The sequence below is a fragment of the Physeter macrocephalus genome, chromosome 7 (genome assembly GCF_002837175.3).
Source record: "Physeter macrocephalus isolate SW-GA chromosome 7, ASM283717v5, whole genome shotgun sequence".
Lineage (NCBI taxonomy): Eukaryota > Metazoa > Chordata > Mammalia > Artiodactyla > Physeteridae > Physeter > Physeter macrocephalus.
Genome location: NC_041220.1, coordinates 32228668 through 32245269, shown reverse-complemented (window position 1 = coordinate 32245269; position 16602 = coordinate 32228668). Strand labels below are relative to the sequence as shown.

Below are 16602 nucleotides of genomic sequence, written 5' to 3'. Positions count from 1 at the left end.
TAAACTGGGATATGGATGATGAATTAAATTTCAGGGAAATGCTTTCTTCATCCATCTGGCAGCTGATGACACATTTAGTACTCTTTATTGCCTATCTGTCCCAGAGAAAATGCTGTGATTTACTCACAGTAAATATTCCTGAAGGGAAGGTTATCCTCTAGATCGAAGGGACGCAGAGGAGCTTGGGCGGAGGAAACAGGAGATCACGGGCTGAGGTCAAGGAGAAAATGGAGGATCAGGAAGATGGGGATTAAGAGAAGAAAACAGCAGTGGTGGTAGGATTCTAGGATTTGCAGGGGAGAGAAAAGAATGCACAGGGAGTGATCGGTCTGGAGAACAAAAGGACTGGAAGGAGAACAAAGCAATGAAATGGATGGGGAGAGAGACTTCTGTGGTGCTCAAAAGGGAGAATGGACAGAAAGCTATTGAGGGAGCAGAGACAGCCTAGGAAAGAAACTCTGGGTGAGATGAAAGCAGAGAGAAGGGGAGTGGAAGCCAGCCTCCAAGATGGTCCCCACGAGCCTCGTCTCCTGATGTTCCCGCCCTCGTGTAGTCTCTTCCCACGCTTAACTGGGCTGACATCTGTGACTACTGAGCTATGATGGAAATGATGGTGTCTGACTTGCGAGGCCAGGTCATAGAAAGGGGAACCTCTGCACGGCACTCTCTTTCAGACCGCTCACTCTGGGGAAATGCAGTCGCCACATTCTGAGGACCCGGAAGCCAGTTTATGGAGGGGTCCACATGGTGAGGAACTGAGGCCTCCTGCCAAGAGCCGGCACAACTTGCCACCGAGTGGGTCACCTTGGGAGGGGATCGTCCGTTCCCAGTCAAGCTTCGGGCGACTGAAGCCCTGGTATACCTATTGACTACAACCTCTGGAAAGATCTTAAGCTGCTCCTGAATTCCTGACCCACAAGAACTGTGGGAGAAAATAATTTTTCATTGTTGTTTTAAGCTGCTAAATTTGGGGGTAGCTTGTTACTAACAGAATTACCTATAGATTACTAATAGGGTTGGAACATGTAGAGAGGGCAGGAAAACAAAGACGAAGGGTAGAGCTGGCAGGGAAAGTCATAACAGAAAAGCAGAGAAGGTAATAGTATCTGGAGTCTGACTTCTCTCACTTTCTCTCTCCTTCTCCTACACTACTGCATATCATTTTTTTTTTCCTAAGTGAAACTTCCCTCATGTGAAAACTGAACCTGGAAATCCCAATGCTTACTGTAATACAAATAGAATATAAAAGAATAACAATAGAATAATAGAGTAACAAAGCTATTCTAAGTCCTTTCTTTATATTTAATCAGTTAATCTCAACCCTGTGCAGTAGGTCCTAGGAATCCCCTTTTTTACAGATAACGGTGATGTGAGTTGCCCAAGGCCACACAGCTAGTGAGTAGCCAGACCAAGATGAAACCCAGACACTCCGGTTTCCGAGCTCACACCCCGAACCACTGCATCGTCTTGTGTCCATCTCAGAGCAGGGGCCTCTGGGCTGGTCCCTTCTCTGAGCCTCTCTTTCTATGTAACTGCACACTAGCGGGTGCCATCTCTGCCTTCATCCTCTGGCCTAAATGGGTCCCTTATCTTAACTGGGACAGATTGGAACATTCACAGAAAATTTTAATAAGTAAGGAGAATAAAAGGCAAATAAACGAGAGTTCTTCCTGACACAGGCCTAGTACAACCTGGCATGAGCTGGCCTTACCTCAAGGCCTTTGGCTCCCCGTCTGCCTGGCTTGGTGGGTAGCCTGGTCCACAGTGGTGGAAACAGCTGCAAAAACACCTCCTTCCCACGTGACTATCACCACGAGTGGTCCTGTCTTTTAGAAAAGCCGGATTCCCAAAACTTGTACAAAAGCAAAGCCAACTTCTCATACCTAGGCACTAGGTTCTAGGGAAGAAGCCCAGTGGGTAGCCCTAGCAACTCATTTTACTAATTTTTGGTCTGACTACGTAGTTCCAGTCGTCTGTATAACAGACTTGCCCTGCTTTCTCACTGTGTCTTTGGGGGCTAGTAGTGGTTCTGAGCATGCACTCCGCATGCAAATCCCAGGCCTGCCGGTGTGCTCACAATCTGGCCTCCATCGCAGGCCCACTATGGAACATTATCCCAGGTCGAGGTACCCATGCACCTGCTGGGGCAGGACTACACAGTCTGTTTCCAACCTGTGCCAGTCTCGACCATACTCAGCTCCACTGCTGGCTTCCAAAAAAACCCAAACAAACAAAAAAACCCAATAACCCTAACCCACTGTGAACTTTGTCATTTTACTAAAGCTGACCCACTGCAGTAAAACTGCTGGTCACACAGTGTAACCATTTCACTTGAAAAGAATCCCCATTAGATACAATGAACAATCTCTTACACCAAGCCTCCCAGGAAGAGCTGCCGACAGGAGGTCTTCTCTGTCTTCCTCGCCCTTCCTCTGGCCTCTCCCCCCTCCCCTACCCCAGGATCACCTCTCCCTTTTCCCAACCCTCCCCTCTCCTTGTTCCTTTCCCAGGCTCACAACCGGTTTTTATTCAGAGCATTTGTGCGTATCTAAACCCAGGCACTCACCCTCCTAAAAGGCCTACACAGCACAGCTTTTCCAAGGGGTGCCTGTGTTGGGGTCACTGAAGCAGGCCCACCAGGGATGGGGGAAGGTCAAAAGCTAGAGACGGAGACTGTGAAAGGGTCAGAGATCCCAACTGGCCACTGAGACCTAGAGCCACTCACTTCACATCTCTGCAAGATTTTTTTTTTTTTAGGTCAAGGTGAGTTTATCGTCCAAATAGCATAACCTAATTGCATCCAAAACCATCTCAAATCCATCTTTAAGCTAGTCAGGAAAACAGGTTATTACTTTAAAAAATCACTTAACACTGAACAGACAGGACCTCTTAAAAGGCAGCTGACTATACCATGTCACCATCATGACCAGTAGTACAATGTTTTTTTCATACTTCCTAAAAAGCTGCTGTGAATACTGATCATACTACTTTAGCATATACTCAAATGTTGGCCAAATAAACACCCACACCCACCTCTTACAGAGTACATGGTGAGAGAATAACATTGACTTGACATGGCACCACACTCGTTTTAAAGCAAAAAAAAAAAAAAAAAAAAATTAAAATAATAATAAAAGAAAGTCCAAGATGAGAAACTGTAACAGAGAGAGAGATTTGAGTGCACCTCAGATTCTCCATCTATACAATGAAGACAAACTAAAAGATCTGAGGCCACTTCCAGTTTCCACATTCTATGGTTTTAGGTAACTGTCTAGCAAAACCAAAGAGTTATAATTGAGGGACAACTAACTCTCAGCTGTCCTCACATCTTTTGGTTTTAGGTTTAAAGAACCTTAATTACTTGGTCGCCACACTATTTCTTTTTTTTTTTTAATTTTCTTTTATTTATTTTTTTATAAAGCAGGTTCTTATCAGTCATCCATTTTATACCCATCAGTGTATACATGTCAATCCCAATCTCCCAACTCATCACACCCCCACCTCCACCCGCCTCTGCTTTCCCCCCTCGGTGTCCATACGTTTGTTCTCTACATCTGTGTCTCTATTTCTGCCCTGCCACACTATTTCTTAACACCCCACCTGGCAAAAAAACATTCCCAATTTGAGGAAAGCTTTGCTTCTTCTCCTGCCTTTGGTCCAGCCCTTTAGAGAGCCTGACCTTCTATGAACAGGTATGAATGGAGCAGAGTTGTCTTTTTCTCAAGAGTACTATCGAGAAAACAATGAGGGCTTTTTGTGGAGGAGGGCGAGCTGCTTCTGAATTCCTGTCTTCTTCAAGGAGCAAACAAAAACGACGTTCTGGGTCAGAGATTAAACATCACAATGTCACTATTTCCATTTTCAGTTCTTTCAGTGTCTCCACCCAAACACAAAATGGTTCCCAGGAACTGGCACAAAGGGGGGAAAAACTGTGACAGGATATCAAATTCTGCTTACCTTTGACTTAATTTTGCTTAATTCCCTAGTAAGTAAAACCCAGATAGTAGAGAAAAAAAGCCATCTGCCAAAAACTGTGTCCTAGGATACAGAGTGATGTGAGTACCAACTCCTGTATACGTTGTCCTGGCTTGGTTTGCTTGCTTTTGTCAATTCCCTGATTCTCTGGAAAAAGACTATCCCCAAAGCCATGAAAGCATCTAAGTAGGATAAATAGTGGTAAAGAGTTCCTGCCCATGAAAAACAGCTCTCCATTGTCAGACATCTCCTCTTAATTGATCTTAATAAGCTATTTTAAATGAAGGGGAAGGAAAAAGCATAGCACTAACACATGGTAATTATCTGTAATTCTCCACTTGTAATGTCACTGAATAGAGAAAATAATGCAAACGTGGACAGATGCTGACTAGAGCTCTACAATGACATCGAAATTACAGTATTTTGTACAGTGAAGAGAACTAAGCTGCAGTATTTCAAAGGCAGGTTTTCACTCCAAGGACAATACACACCATGGACTGTGGGGAACTGTGATGAGACGAAATGTCCACAAAGTATGACCCCTGGGAACAGGCAGGGGTTAGAGGTGTTTAGCTTTGTGTCCAAACAGCTGATGGGTGTGGCAGAGACTTGTTTCGCTGCGAATATGTAATGTAAGATTCAGTGATTCTGCATCAGCTTTAAAGTGAGAGGAAGAGAAATAGACTCCCCAGCTTCCTAGACAGATTTTTGGGCAACTTAAAAGAACTCTAATCTTAGCGCTCTAGACGTTATCTAAGGTCAAACATCCTTATTTTACAGATGATCAAAAGAAAACTCAAGAGGAGGTCTCACAGCTGTTAGCCAAGCCCCAGGTGCGGTAGAGGAGAAAGGAAGGGGTGGGAGGTCACGGAAGAACCGGAAGAACCACTACTCTTTATCTTACTGGTAATCTCATCTTCACTCTTGACCAGGAATCAGCATTTCCCTAACCTTCTTCATTTATTTCTGCATCAATAAGTGATCCTTGAGCACTTACCATGTGCCATGGAACTGTGTGTGCTAAATGCTGGGGTTACTCTAATAATTAAGATACACCTAGTGTAGTGAGAACAATTTTATCTAATGTCTCTGCAATAATACAACTTATTAGCATGTTTTAAAAATCCCATGCCTCTTCACTCCAGACTTCCGCATCTGTGAGTGATCTCCTGCAAGTCTGTGCGCATACATGAAGGAATGGGTCTGTACTCAGAGCATTAAGCAGCACCAACTGACCCAGTGGCAACAACAAAAAAGGACAATCTTGGGCTGAGAGCTGAAGATGGACTGGGAAGAAAGATGGGAGACCAGGTTACCAATGGATAACAAAAAAAAGGGGAAATGACCAAGACCCTGGGTAAGGTACCTTCTGGGATGGCCGCACGCACTCCTAGGTCAAGGATCAGAGCAGCCCTGCCTACAGCAACAGCCTGAGGGAGAAATACAGGTGAGCTTTGCAGGTGGATCACTGCAAAGCTTAGGTTAGGTTTGCCCTAGGTTGACAATTACCAGCACTCGGAACAACTTGCTTTAGTTTTAACAAAGGATGAAACAACTGGAACTGGAAAAGAGGTGAATCAACTTGATCTTTACTCTAGTTCTCTTGAAAGTCACCCAGATTAAAAAGAGAGCATCTCCAATCTATTCTGGAGAAAATAAGTTGGGGAAGAAAAGCTGAAAATAATTACATGAGTGATTTTTAACAGATATAACTTTTCTTTGGGGGTTGACATTTAAGAATTCCATTGAGGGACTTCCCTGGTGGTCCAGTGGTAAAGAATCCGCCTTACAATGCAGGGGACATGGGTTCGATCCCTGGTCAGGGAACTAAGATCCCACATGCCACAGAGCAACTAAGCCCACGTGTCACAACTACACAGCCCATGCGCCCTGGAGCCTGTGCGCCACAACTAGAAAAGAGAAGCCCGTGCACCCCGTGTGCCACAACTAAGACCCAACACGGCCAAAAATAAATAAAAATAATAATAAATAAATCTTAAAAAAAAATTCCACTGAAATCATATTATACACTGACCTAAGCCAATTTAGCACTTCAGAAAATGGCCGGTTCTTTTGATAAATATAAGGAACTTCCAGTACGTAGAGGTTACTGAGAGCTACGTGCTCCCAATCCCAAACTGACTATTGGTCTCAGTCCAAATTCTGCCAACATACATAAGCAAGCAGGCACAAAAACAGACAATCTGATCTGTCCTTTTCCAGAAGAAACTTCTCTTTTTGAAGTCAGGCACTCAGACAAGAACCATGCAGTTCACTCTGAGGTAGATACGACATTCTCAGGACAGGACAAGCACACCTGAGTGTCAGGTGGAGAACAGAGCCCTGCAGGCAGTGAGGACCTGCAGGCCCACCGCCCTGCCGGCCCAGCAGGTTCCCACCCCACATTCACCAGGCGTGCTGGGGCTGTTACCTTTCACTTTATCAGTGAAAAATGTTTTTCAGCATCCTTAAAGTAAAGAAAACCACTCGGACGATATCTGAAGTGTTGGGGCAACCAACTTTCAAGAATGTATTCCTAACGAAGGTGCTTCTGATGTTAAACATTCCAAGAGAATGAAAGTTAATACGCGTGTACATCATGGCACTGTGTACACCTCCGTCTTCCTAAAGTACATTACCATACAGACAATTTGATTGTTCCGACAAAAGGACACTTTCAATCTTTAAGAAAAATCATGTACTGCTATTTTACTGGGCAAATTTCCTCTTATAAACTTAAATTATTGAGGGCTACTAAATCAAATTAAACTTGTGGAAATCCTGCAAATTTGGTTTTGCTCATCATTCATTCTTCTCCTTCTCTATTAGATAAAATGCCTATTAAACCAACTGCTTAATCATGTTAAGTTACTGTTTATATTTTTAGGACACCACAGTCAAAACCTAAGATTTATTCCTAAGTTCTTCACCAAAATGAACGTATTTTTCTTGTGTTACTAACTTGTGTATATAAGTATTAAGCTAGAATTTCACTCTGTTTTAGACTTTCACACAAATTATGTTAACGATATTAAAATCATGATTTTAAATGACATTTTAAAAAAGAATCATGGTGTTCTCCAAGGCTTTGCCATTGTAAATCATTTTGATAATAATAGGAAAACTGCTATTTATTTATACAAAACCACATTACGTTCAACCCTAACCACAACTTTATATTCCCATTTAAGAGATGGGAACACTTTAGCTCAGAAGAGTTAAGTGAATTGGCCCAAATTACAAGATGAAAAAGGACACAAGATTCAAAGCCAGGTCTTCCTGGCTCCAAATCCTAAACTCTTTCCTTTATGATTTGTTACTGCACCCAAGCCCCTGAACAAGTTAACTAAACTATGCACCTCAAAATAACAAAATCACACAAATATGCCACATATCCTATTTCATACCTTTAATCCTCTGAAACTTCCTGGGCTAGTTGGAGAGGAACTGGAGGATTTTGTAGATTTAGGAGTGGAAAGCTGGCTGCTGGGAGTTCCATTAACTGATCATGAGACAACAAAGGAGACAGAGGTCATTAAAACCCAGAACCACCAGATTGTGTAAAAACACTCAGTATATGCCCAGTATAGCTCCAATGGAGCTTCGATTCATTCAGAGCTTAAAGCAGACGGTAAATCAGCAGAAAGCAAAAATAATGTGTCTTACTGCATTACAGACAAAGTATCAGACAAATAAGCAGTGAAACTAGAATTATTTTCAATAATAGTTTTCCAACAGTGACATAAACAAATATATAAAACGTTATGGAGTTAGAGATGTGAGCAACAACTTGTCCATATATCCTGCCTGCCATCAAGGGTAGAGAAATGCATGGCTGTTCTATTTGTAATGGTCTACTCTGAAGGCTGTCCTATAACTACTCCAATATCCAGTGTCTTAGTACACACCAACCTGAATAACCAAGACGTTCTTGTGGCTCTCCCAAATCAATTCCACCATGATTCTAACACATTTTCTAAGTATATCCTTAATGGAAAAAGAAAATTACTGGTCATTTTCCTTGTAATACCTACTTATTTGTTTGAAAGCCAATTTCTTATTATCTAGACTAGTTATTTCTAATTCCTTCCATTTTCTTGTCTTCTCAACTTAATTTCCCCATTATTTAGCAAGTCTTGGTGGTTTTTTGTACACCCTCCTCCAAACTTCCATACACTTCCTACGTTGAAAGCTCAATTTAGAGACTCGGTAGGGAAGAGTATAGGCACGGCTGTTTCAAGGGGAGGGTTAGTTTGCAGATTTTATACTATACAATGCTAGTCACACATCTCAGTATAACTCAGGCTTTATACTGTACAATGCTAGTCACACATCTCAGTATAACTCAGGCTTATTCTTAATTATACCAATGGGATCCACTTCTGCTGTAATTTCACAAAACTATTAGTTAACATCTGGTATTGGTATATATAATATATATATATATATATTTTTTTTTCCCCCTCTTCTACGGAGTGCTTTAACCCCTTTTATCATTAATCTTCAATGCTTCTGCCCCAAGCAGATGAAAACTGGCATTCCTCTCTACGGAAAGAAAAGCAAAATCCATTTCCTTTTTTAAAAATCTTTTTAATACAAGGGAGGAGACAACTGTTATTTTAAATGATGCTAATAAATATAAAAAGCAAAATGCAGAGATAAAGGTCCTGAATAGGTGACTCAAAAAAGTAAGCACCAGTCCTTGAACGGAGACCAAATTCTGGATCTGTAAGTATTTGTGATTAGATGAATCAGTCATGTATGTTTATTGTATTGCTCCTTGTAAAAATTCAGCAAAGATGAAAAAATTTCCCAGTTATTTTTAAATTACCAAACTTGAATTTTTCTAGTTTAAAACCACTCATTCATAAATCATTATCAGTTATCTAGATTTTCTTAACAAATGTATGTGGGTATTTAGAGCACAAGTACAACACAAGTAACCGTACAATTAATTAGAAACTTTTAAGAGTATTCAACAGCCCTGATTATTTTTCAATAAAGTTACACTTCAATTAATGCTCTTTCTTTTAAAAATTCTCTTTAGGGGCTTCCCTGGTGGTGCAGTGGTTGAGAGTCCGCCTGCCGATGCAGGGGAAGCGTGCAGTGGTTGAGAGTCCGCCTGCCGATGCAGGGGAAGCGGGTTCGTGTCCCGGCCCGGGAAGATCCCACATGCCACGGAGCGGCTGGGCTCGTGAGCCATGGCCGCTGAGCCTGCGCGTCCGGAGCCTGTGCTCCGCAACGGGAGGGGCCACAACAGTGAGAGGCCCGCGTACCGAAAAAAAAAAAAAAATTCTCTTTAAAGGCAACTGGTGGTAGGAATTCACGTAAAATAGAGATTACTGTGAGCAGTGAACTAGTAAGTTCGCTGTGAGCTGATACTGAGTTTGGCTCCTTTTCTCCTTCATTCCACACAGCAACCTGTTCAGGTCACCAGTTCCTACTCACCAAGGGCTGTTACCTTTCACTGATATTCAGAAACCACTTTGATATCAAAGATTTCCTTGGAACAGTGACAGAAAAGGGACTAAAGAAGAAAAATTGGTTCCTGCAAATGGTAAGCCTGGTGGAAGACCAATTTCCCTAAAAACACACCTCCTGCCTAAACATAATTTCTTAACAAAACTCACTGCCCGGGATTGAACTGGTATCAGTAACTACATGTCCATAGTTACCCTCAAATAACTCCCATCCTAAAGAGACACTAAGCCATATATAGCCCTCTACGTTTCTGAGAGCATTTGAAAGGTTCTAAAAAACTGTTGTCTAGTGAGAAGTTCTTAATTCCATTTATTTGCACATCTCTCCAGTCTCTGGGAGGGTAAGTGGGGCCTGGGACAGAGCCACACTGTGCTCTCTCCCCTGACACTGCTGCTACCAACAGGAAGGTGGACAATGCCCAGCGTATCTGCAGTGCTCCCCTCCTTCACTACACCCTGGATTTCCTCTCCCAAAATAAGGCTCTTATCCACCCTTCCCCTCAGCTGTAAGGTAAGAAATAAACTTGGGGGCTTTCTTGTTTGTTTGCTCGGAACATTTTTTATCCTGGTGGACTACAACAGATTCACAAGCTAGAAATCTGAAGTGAGAATTTTTAAGATGCAAATTGTGGTAACTATTTACCCACTTGTATCACCCAGATTAATTTCTATGTGTTTATTACATATCATTTAGCTATTTAGATAAATTTAGAGTTTTGTTGAGGAATTTTGTCAGCCAGAAGACTTCACTGATGGGAGCACTTCTGTCCCAAGGGTGAAAAAGTACAATGTGACATTTACAAAGTTACTTGCTCTGTTTGAAATTCCAGTGAGTCCCATGGAATGTTCTAAATGGTAACAGGCATACTACAGCTAAAGCAGTCCGTAAAAGCGAGTTATACTTCTGTGTACTGTGGCATTTAATAATACAAAACTTTCTCTCCATTTTCTATAACTGCAGTGTGTGCTGAACATGCTCTCGAGTTAATCTCTTATAAAGAAGCCATTTGCCCTCTGAAACGCGATTTATATCTCACAACTTTTACTTATAAGAAGTTAAGATAAACTTTATTAACCCAAACCCAAATATGGACTCAATTGAAAATCTGGAGTACTGGAATCCTAAGATTTTCTCAAATCAATTTCTAAGCATTCCAAATTCTAGTTAAAAAGATTTATACACTTATTAGACTATGTTATGAAGCAACTGGTCTGCAAGACAAGTGTGGCTATGAAACATGTTTTTAGTTCAATATGTTAATTTCCCTCTTTAGACCTCAGGCAGACAAAATTAGATTAATTTTAATACCTGATCCTTGAACCACTCTCCCCACTTTTATTTATATTACTTACGTGATGAGCATCTGTAAACCTATCACCAAAACGAAAGCTAAGAACCTGACAAAAGTCTAATTTACCACGTGGTAAACTCAGTGAAGTGTATTTACGCAAATTTCATGTTATGTTAGCTTTCCCTGCATGTGAGATACTTTACAGAAAGCACAATATGATTTGAAATAAGCTTAACATCAGAGAGATGCATTCAGTTAAAAATATTCATATCACTGATATTTTAGAGAGAGGATGTTGGGCCTATTAACCCCAGGGTGGGGAGGAAGGACAGGAGAGTATAATTGCTTCTCTGGCCATTTTCATATTACCAACAACCCTTAGCCTTTTTCAATAACAGGCTATTCTCCCTAATTAACTAGAAGACACACCCCTTGAAGCGCTGTGTCTCCTCCATCACTGTGTACCGTGACTACACACAGACAGGCACCTGGCAACCTTCTGAGGATGACTGGCTCTCTAACAAGTAAGGGAGGCTGAAGCGTTGTGAAGCGCTTGATAACTGCACAGATGTCCACTGGTAAAAGCCAGATGCATTCATGGAAATGGAGCAAAAGGAAACAGAAATATGGCGAAAGACGGAAACAAAAGCCCAGCGGAGCGACAAAGCCATAATAATCATGGCTCACCTGGGGATTTGGCTGTAGAGTAGGCCCTGGAGTAGTGGCCACCCCTCTTTACTGGACACATTCAGTATAAACAAAGGAGACAGTAAGGAGAGTGGTTATTCAGCAGGTCTAAACGTGTACACAAAAAGAAGGGCAAAACAACCCGACCTAGAGAAAGTCGGATAGGTGCTGAAGAAGCAGCAGTAGAAAAGTAGAACACCCCCCAAATTCAGTATTTTATAAAAAGGTTGATGCTTCAGACAGTTTTTATTAATACTACTTTCACATGTTCTAGATTTACCACATGTAAAATCACAGTTTTTTCACAATCCTTTCCTTAATGGGAAATGATATCAGCAAAACTGTAACTACCAGAAGCGAGCCTTACAGAATCAATATATCAAGATTTGGGGAATATTTTAATTCTTTAAAAATGTCAAAAGCTGTCAAAATTATGACAAATCTATAGGCTCAAGATCTGAAAGAAACTTAGAGGTAAGTCTGACTCTGAAATAAGCAGTGCTACTTTCTAACAATAATCGTTGCTCTTATTAAATTGTTCCACGGTGGAAAAGCCTGTGGAAACTTATCAAGTAAATACATTGCTGTTAGGCGTGTATGTTTATGTTTTAAACCAGTAAGATAAGAAAATATCCACAATCTTATAGCACAAAATTTAAAATGCAGCACACAGTGGTCAAAATGTGAAACACTCCAACATAAATACAAGAATCTAGATCAGATTGTTCTTGAGAAAATGTGTCAGAACAAAACCAAGTGTTAGGACACTTATTATAACTTTCAGAAACAGACTTAAACTTCTGGATTTAAAAATCATGTCATGTATATGTCATTCTGGAACCTGGCTGCATACAAGGATGGGAAAGACTACTAATTCATATTAAAGAAAACTGCAGAATGATCTGCTCCTTTTGTGACTATCCATTTCCTTTCCCTTTAACTACCTGAAGCTGGTGATTTGCTGCGTCGAGAAGGCCCAGGGCTCTTGGATCCAGAATACTTAACAGCTGAGGAGCGAGAATAAGATGACTTCAAAACGCGGCATTCTAGAAAGGAAGGAAAGTGCTTTAAGTAGATCTGGTTTTAATTCTAACCAAAGGAAGATCACAGATCACATGTTACAGTAGTTTACTGCCTAGAACCATTACCTGATCATCTTTCCTATTAATGTTAAACAACTTTAATATACAGAGCAACTGTCCCCAAAGCACACCTGAGGTTACCTTAAATTAGGCTTCATACCTTGTGACTCACCTCATTGTTCCAGATGGAGTTCTTAATAAATACAGAAATCCTGATGTCCTAACTTGATTCACACATACCCACAGCCTAATCTACACATGTGCAACCTTTTATTATTATTTTGGTCGGTAGCATTGATAGGCAAAGGCTACAACAAAGAGTTCTCTCCAAGTCTCTGATAACCTTAGTTTGAAAGGGTATAAGACTCTAATTTATGAACCCCTTACTGTCTTATTGTCCATCTGCCCAAAGCATCAAAAATGAGAAAACTAGCTTTAAACAATAACTTTGGTCTTTCCATAAATTGCCAAATAAATTAGCATGTAGAGGACCAGAACTAATTAAACAGCTTAAATAATCGCTTTTAATTTGAACAGTTAAGAACCTGGTTTTTGGAGTCATGCAGATTTGGGATGAATCATGGATTTGACTTTGCTAACTGGTGGACCTTGGTTAGGTCTAAGTCTCAGTTTTTTTCCCCTATGAAACTGGGATGAAAATAAATCTGCTTCATAGGCTTCTTATAAGGATTCAATTAGATAACATATTGTCTGTAATTCACATTAAAATACTTCAATTTACACAGAAAGATTAAAATGTGGGTTGGTTTTAATCTATACCCCAGGGGCAATAAATTAACAAGGGAAGTATACACTAATCAGGAAAATACACACCAGGGAGGCAAGTTAGCATTTGAAAGACTCTAATCAGAACCTTACTCAGAGGGGGCTGCAGCAATAGCAGCTTAGTTAATTAGCAGCATGGATGTTAGAAAGTACTCCACTGCTGGAAGGAGTGGTGTGTGGATTAGTTAGAACTTCCTAAAGGCACTGCCACTCCCTTATAAGCAGGATGCGTAAATCTAGAAAGCCCATAACCAGAACTTCAGAACTACCCCCAGGGTAGGAATCTGAGCCAGTCCTGCACCCAGCTCATTAACGGAGGGTTTTGCTCCTTGACTAAGACCAGCTTAGCTGAATTCTATGGACTTTGAACGGAGTTTTAATATAAGATGTTGTCAGCAGTGTAAAAGGAGTTTTAATGTAAGATGTTGTCAGCAGTGTAAAAGGACAGAGTTGGGACTCATCAATATTACAACACAAGTTAAATAACTGATTTTTTTAAAAAAAATCTTTGCCTCCTGAACCCAACCAGGACCCTCTGGGGTCCTGGGCACAGAAGCCTTTCTGTGTTCCCCGTTTCTTTCCTTTCTTTCTTTCTCTCTTTCTTTCCCTCTCTTCTTCCCTCCCCCTCTTCCCTCCCTCCCTCCCTTCTTTCTTTCTTCCTTTCTTCCTTTCCTTCCTTCCTTCCTTTCCTTCCTTTCTCTCTCTCTCTCTCTCTCTCTCTCCCTCTCTCCCTCTCACTCTCCCCCCTTATCAGCAACCCTGCCCTTGAACCATTGCTATAAAACTCCTCACCGAACCCCACTGGGTAGGGACACAGTTTTTCAGGGAAGGAGCCCACTGTGTCCCCCCTCTGCCTGGCAAAGCAATAAAGCTGTTCTTTTCTACTTCACCCAAAATTCTGTCTCCGTGATTTGATTCGGCACCGGTGCACAGAGACTGAGTTTTCAGCATCACTCCTAGTAAATGCGCTTGTGGCAGAATTAGGTCTGAGACTTGCTTTCATCATAAAATTTCATGACCTAATGGTGGTGATATAATAATAACATTAACAGCAACAACAAGGATAGCACATACTGTGTAATGGGCACACTTCCAACTGCTTTACACATATGAACTCATTTAATCCTCACCAAATTTTATGAAAAAGCCACTTTTATTATCCCCAGTTTGCAGAAGGTTAAGTAGGGATCAAGAGGGAAGAAATCAGTAGCTTTCACCCACTTCTAATTATTGGAGTTCTTTGGTAGCCAAAACAACAAGAAACTATGAACAATTCAAATAGCTTAGGTAAATTTACAACATACACGTAAAGCCCTGAGTACAATGCCTAGTACATATATAGTAAGTGCTCAATAAATGTTTTATTGCTGTTGTTGCTACCCAAATTAACTTTACAACCTGGAGTATAATATTATTGAGTTTCAAAGTCTCAGCTTTCAAAATGACTCATATTGACATCGAAGAAATATTATGAAATGAAATTAAGCTACAGTCAAAAAAGATGTAAAATACAGATCATATGTAAATGCACGTTTTTCAGTAAACCCATGAGAACAGGGGAGAGCATTAGCATAGATAGTATTGGCAATTTTTTATGGACTTTCCGGTGGCATTATTAATCTAAAGCAGGGCCAGTACAACAGAGTATAAGACAGTACAGAAACCCCCAAGAAATCTGGCAGCAGTGGAAAAAAACGATGAGTAGATAAATGAGCCTCAAGCACAAAGTAGATAAATCGCCCCAAGGTAAGTGACATAGTGTAACAGGAAAGAATTACACAAGGAAGTTTGATACCACAGAATGTATCATCTTGAATTTTAAAAAGTCTATGTGTCGCCATATTTATTTGGTAATATGTTTCCGTAATTTTGGACTGTCAGAACCACTACAACTGGAAAGGGTTTACCACCAGTTTAATTTTTGAAAAGCCAACTTTCCTCATTCATGAAATTAAAGAGTGGGACTGAATCTCCAACATCCCTCTTCTCTGTGAAATGTTATGTCTGTATGATTTTATCTCATTAAAAGATGAAGTTGACTTCACTATCAGCTAAGATAATCACTAATACTGCAATAGCTTTAAATTAGTTCCAGACAACAGATTAGAACAATATTCCCAGGATCAAAATCATCTGAAATCACTGAGGTTATTGCTAAATAGTTGAAAACTCCATTTTTTGGCTAAAATTAAGAGAAAGGGATTTTCTTATCCCATCAATGAAAATAGCTTTATTTTTCCTGCATATATAAACAATGCATGCTATATATTTTTTTTAAGTTTCGAACAGAGCAATGAGATAAAAAGAAACCTGAGATAATCACTACTGACAACTTACTATCCTTTTATGTATCTCTTTATGGACATGGAAAATGTATAATGAACTGTTTCAAGTTCAACACTATCCATACATTTAAGGTGGCATAGCCAGGCACCATTCTGGAAGAAGGTAGGAAATCCATTTCAGAGGCAAAACAATGCAGTAAAAAAAGATGGAACCAACTTGCTAAAAAATGAAAACTATTTCACTTGAATTAGGGTTTTTTGTTTTTTGCAACTAGGTAAATACCTTCATGTTATTTTCTACTTTCATTAATTCAAAAAGAGTACCGCCAATGCCATCTTTCTTCAACACACCAGACCACTTAACATGCACCAAGTGAGAATCCCAAGCCTCCATTTCAGGGTTACAAAGATGGTCAATGAATTGCCTTACCACTGTGATCCAGGACAAAGTCATCTTGGGCGTAACGGAATTTTTCAGGTCCACATGCAATAAAAACATCATCATCACCAAAAAAGTCTTGCAGACAAGTAACCTAAAAAAAAAAAAATCATGTCCAAGAAATAAATTAGAAACATTAGAAGTGAAACAAAAGTCAGCAAAATTAAATATATTTTCTAGCCTCACCTATAATACTGAGTCAGAATGAAAAACTATTTAATAGCACACATTTCCAAGCATTTCACCCTCCACAGAGCACTTCCACACAATGTCTCCTGACCGACCTCAGAACAACAAAACGAGGGGCTCCTAGCTGGCATCAATGTTCCTGTTTACAGGTGGAGTCAAGGGCATCCACAGGAGGCTCAGTGATATATTCCAGGCTTCCCATTAACAGGTGGCAAAGCTGGGGCTGATGGAGCTCTCTGCTCCCAGTTTACTGGTCTACCCTTCTTCTCTCCTAGCAACTCCATGTCCCAGCCGTGTCACCTTGGGCGTGACCTCTCTGCACCTTTGGTACATTGCGCCTTAGGTTGTCCTGAGGATTAATATATGAAAACCACTTGTAATGGGTGC

General features: G+C 40.7%; 1 protein-coding gene across 12 annotated transcripts in view; it reads right to left on the bottom strand.

Moving 5' to 3' along the window:
* The window catches only part of DCLK2 (doublecortin like kinase 2), a 160091-nt gene that overhangs the window by 48237 nt on the left and 95252 nt on the right, over positions 1–16602 (bottom strand). For 7 of the 12 annotated variants that reach the window (XR_008617780.1, XR_008617781.1, XR_003680518.2 and 4 more), the window contains exons 3-6: positions 16018–16120; positions 12379–12480; positions 11435–11485; positions 7383–7477 (exon numbers count right to left, since the gene is read on the bottom strand). Coding sequence is in view for 7 of the 12 variants with exons in the window: in XM_007113979.4 (XP_007114041.2) it covers positions 7383–7477; positions 11435–11485; positions 12379–12480; positions 16018–16120 (351 nt within the window). In the remaining 5 variants the exon portion in view is untranslated. The remainder of the gene's footprint in view (positions 1–7382; positions 7478–11434; positions 11486–12378; positions 12481–16017; positions 16121–16602) is intronic. The other 5 variants (XR_008617782.1, XR_008617783.1, XM_024126632.3 and 2 more) reach the window with 1 other exon arrangement.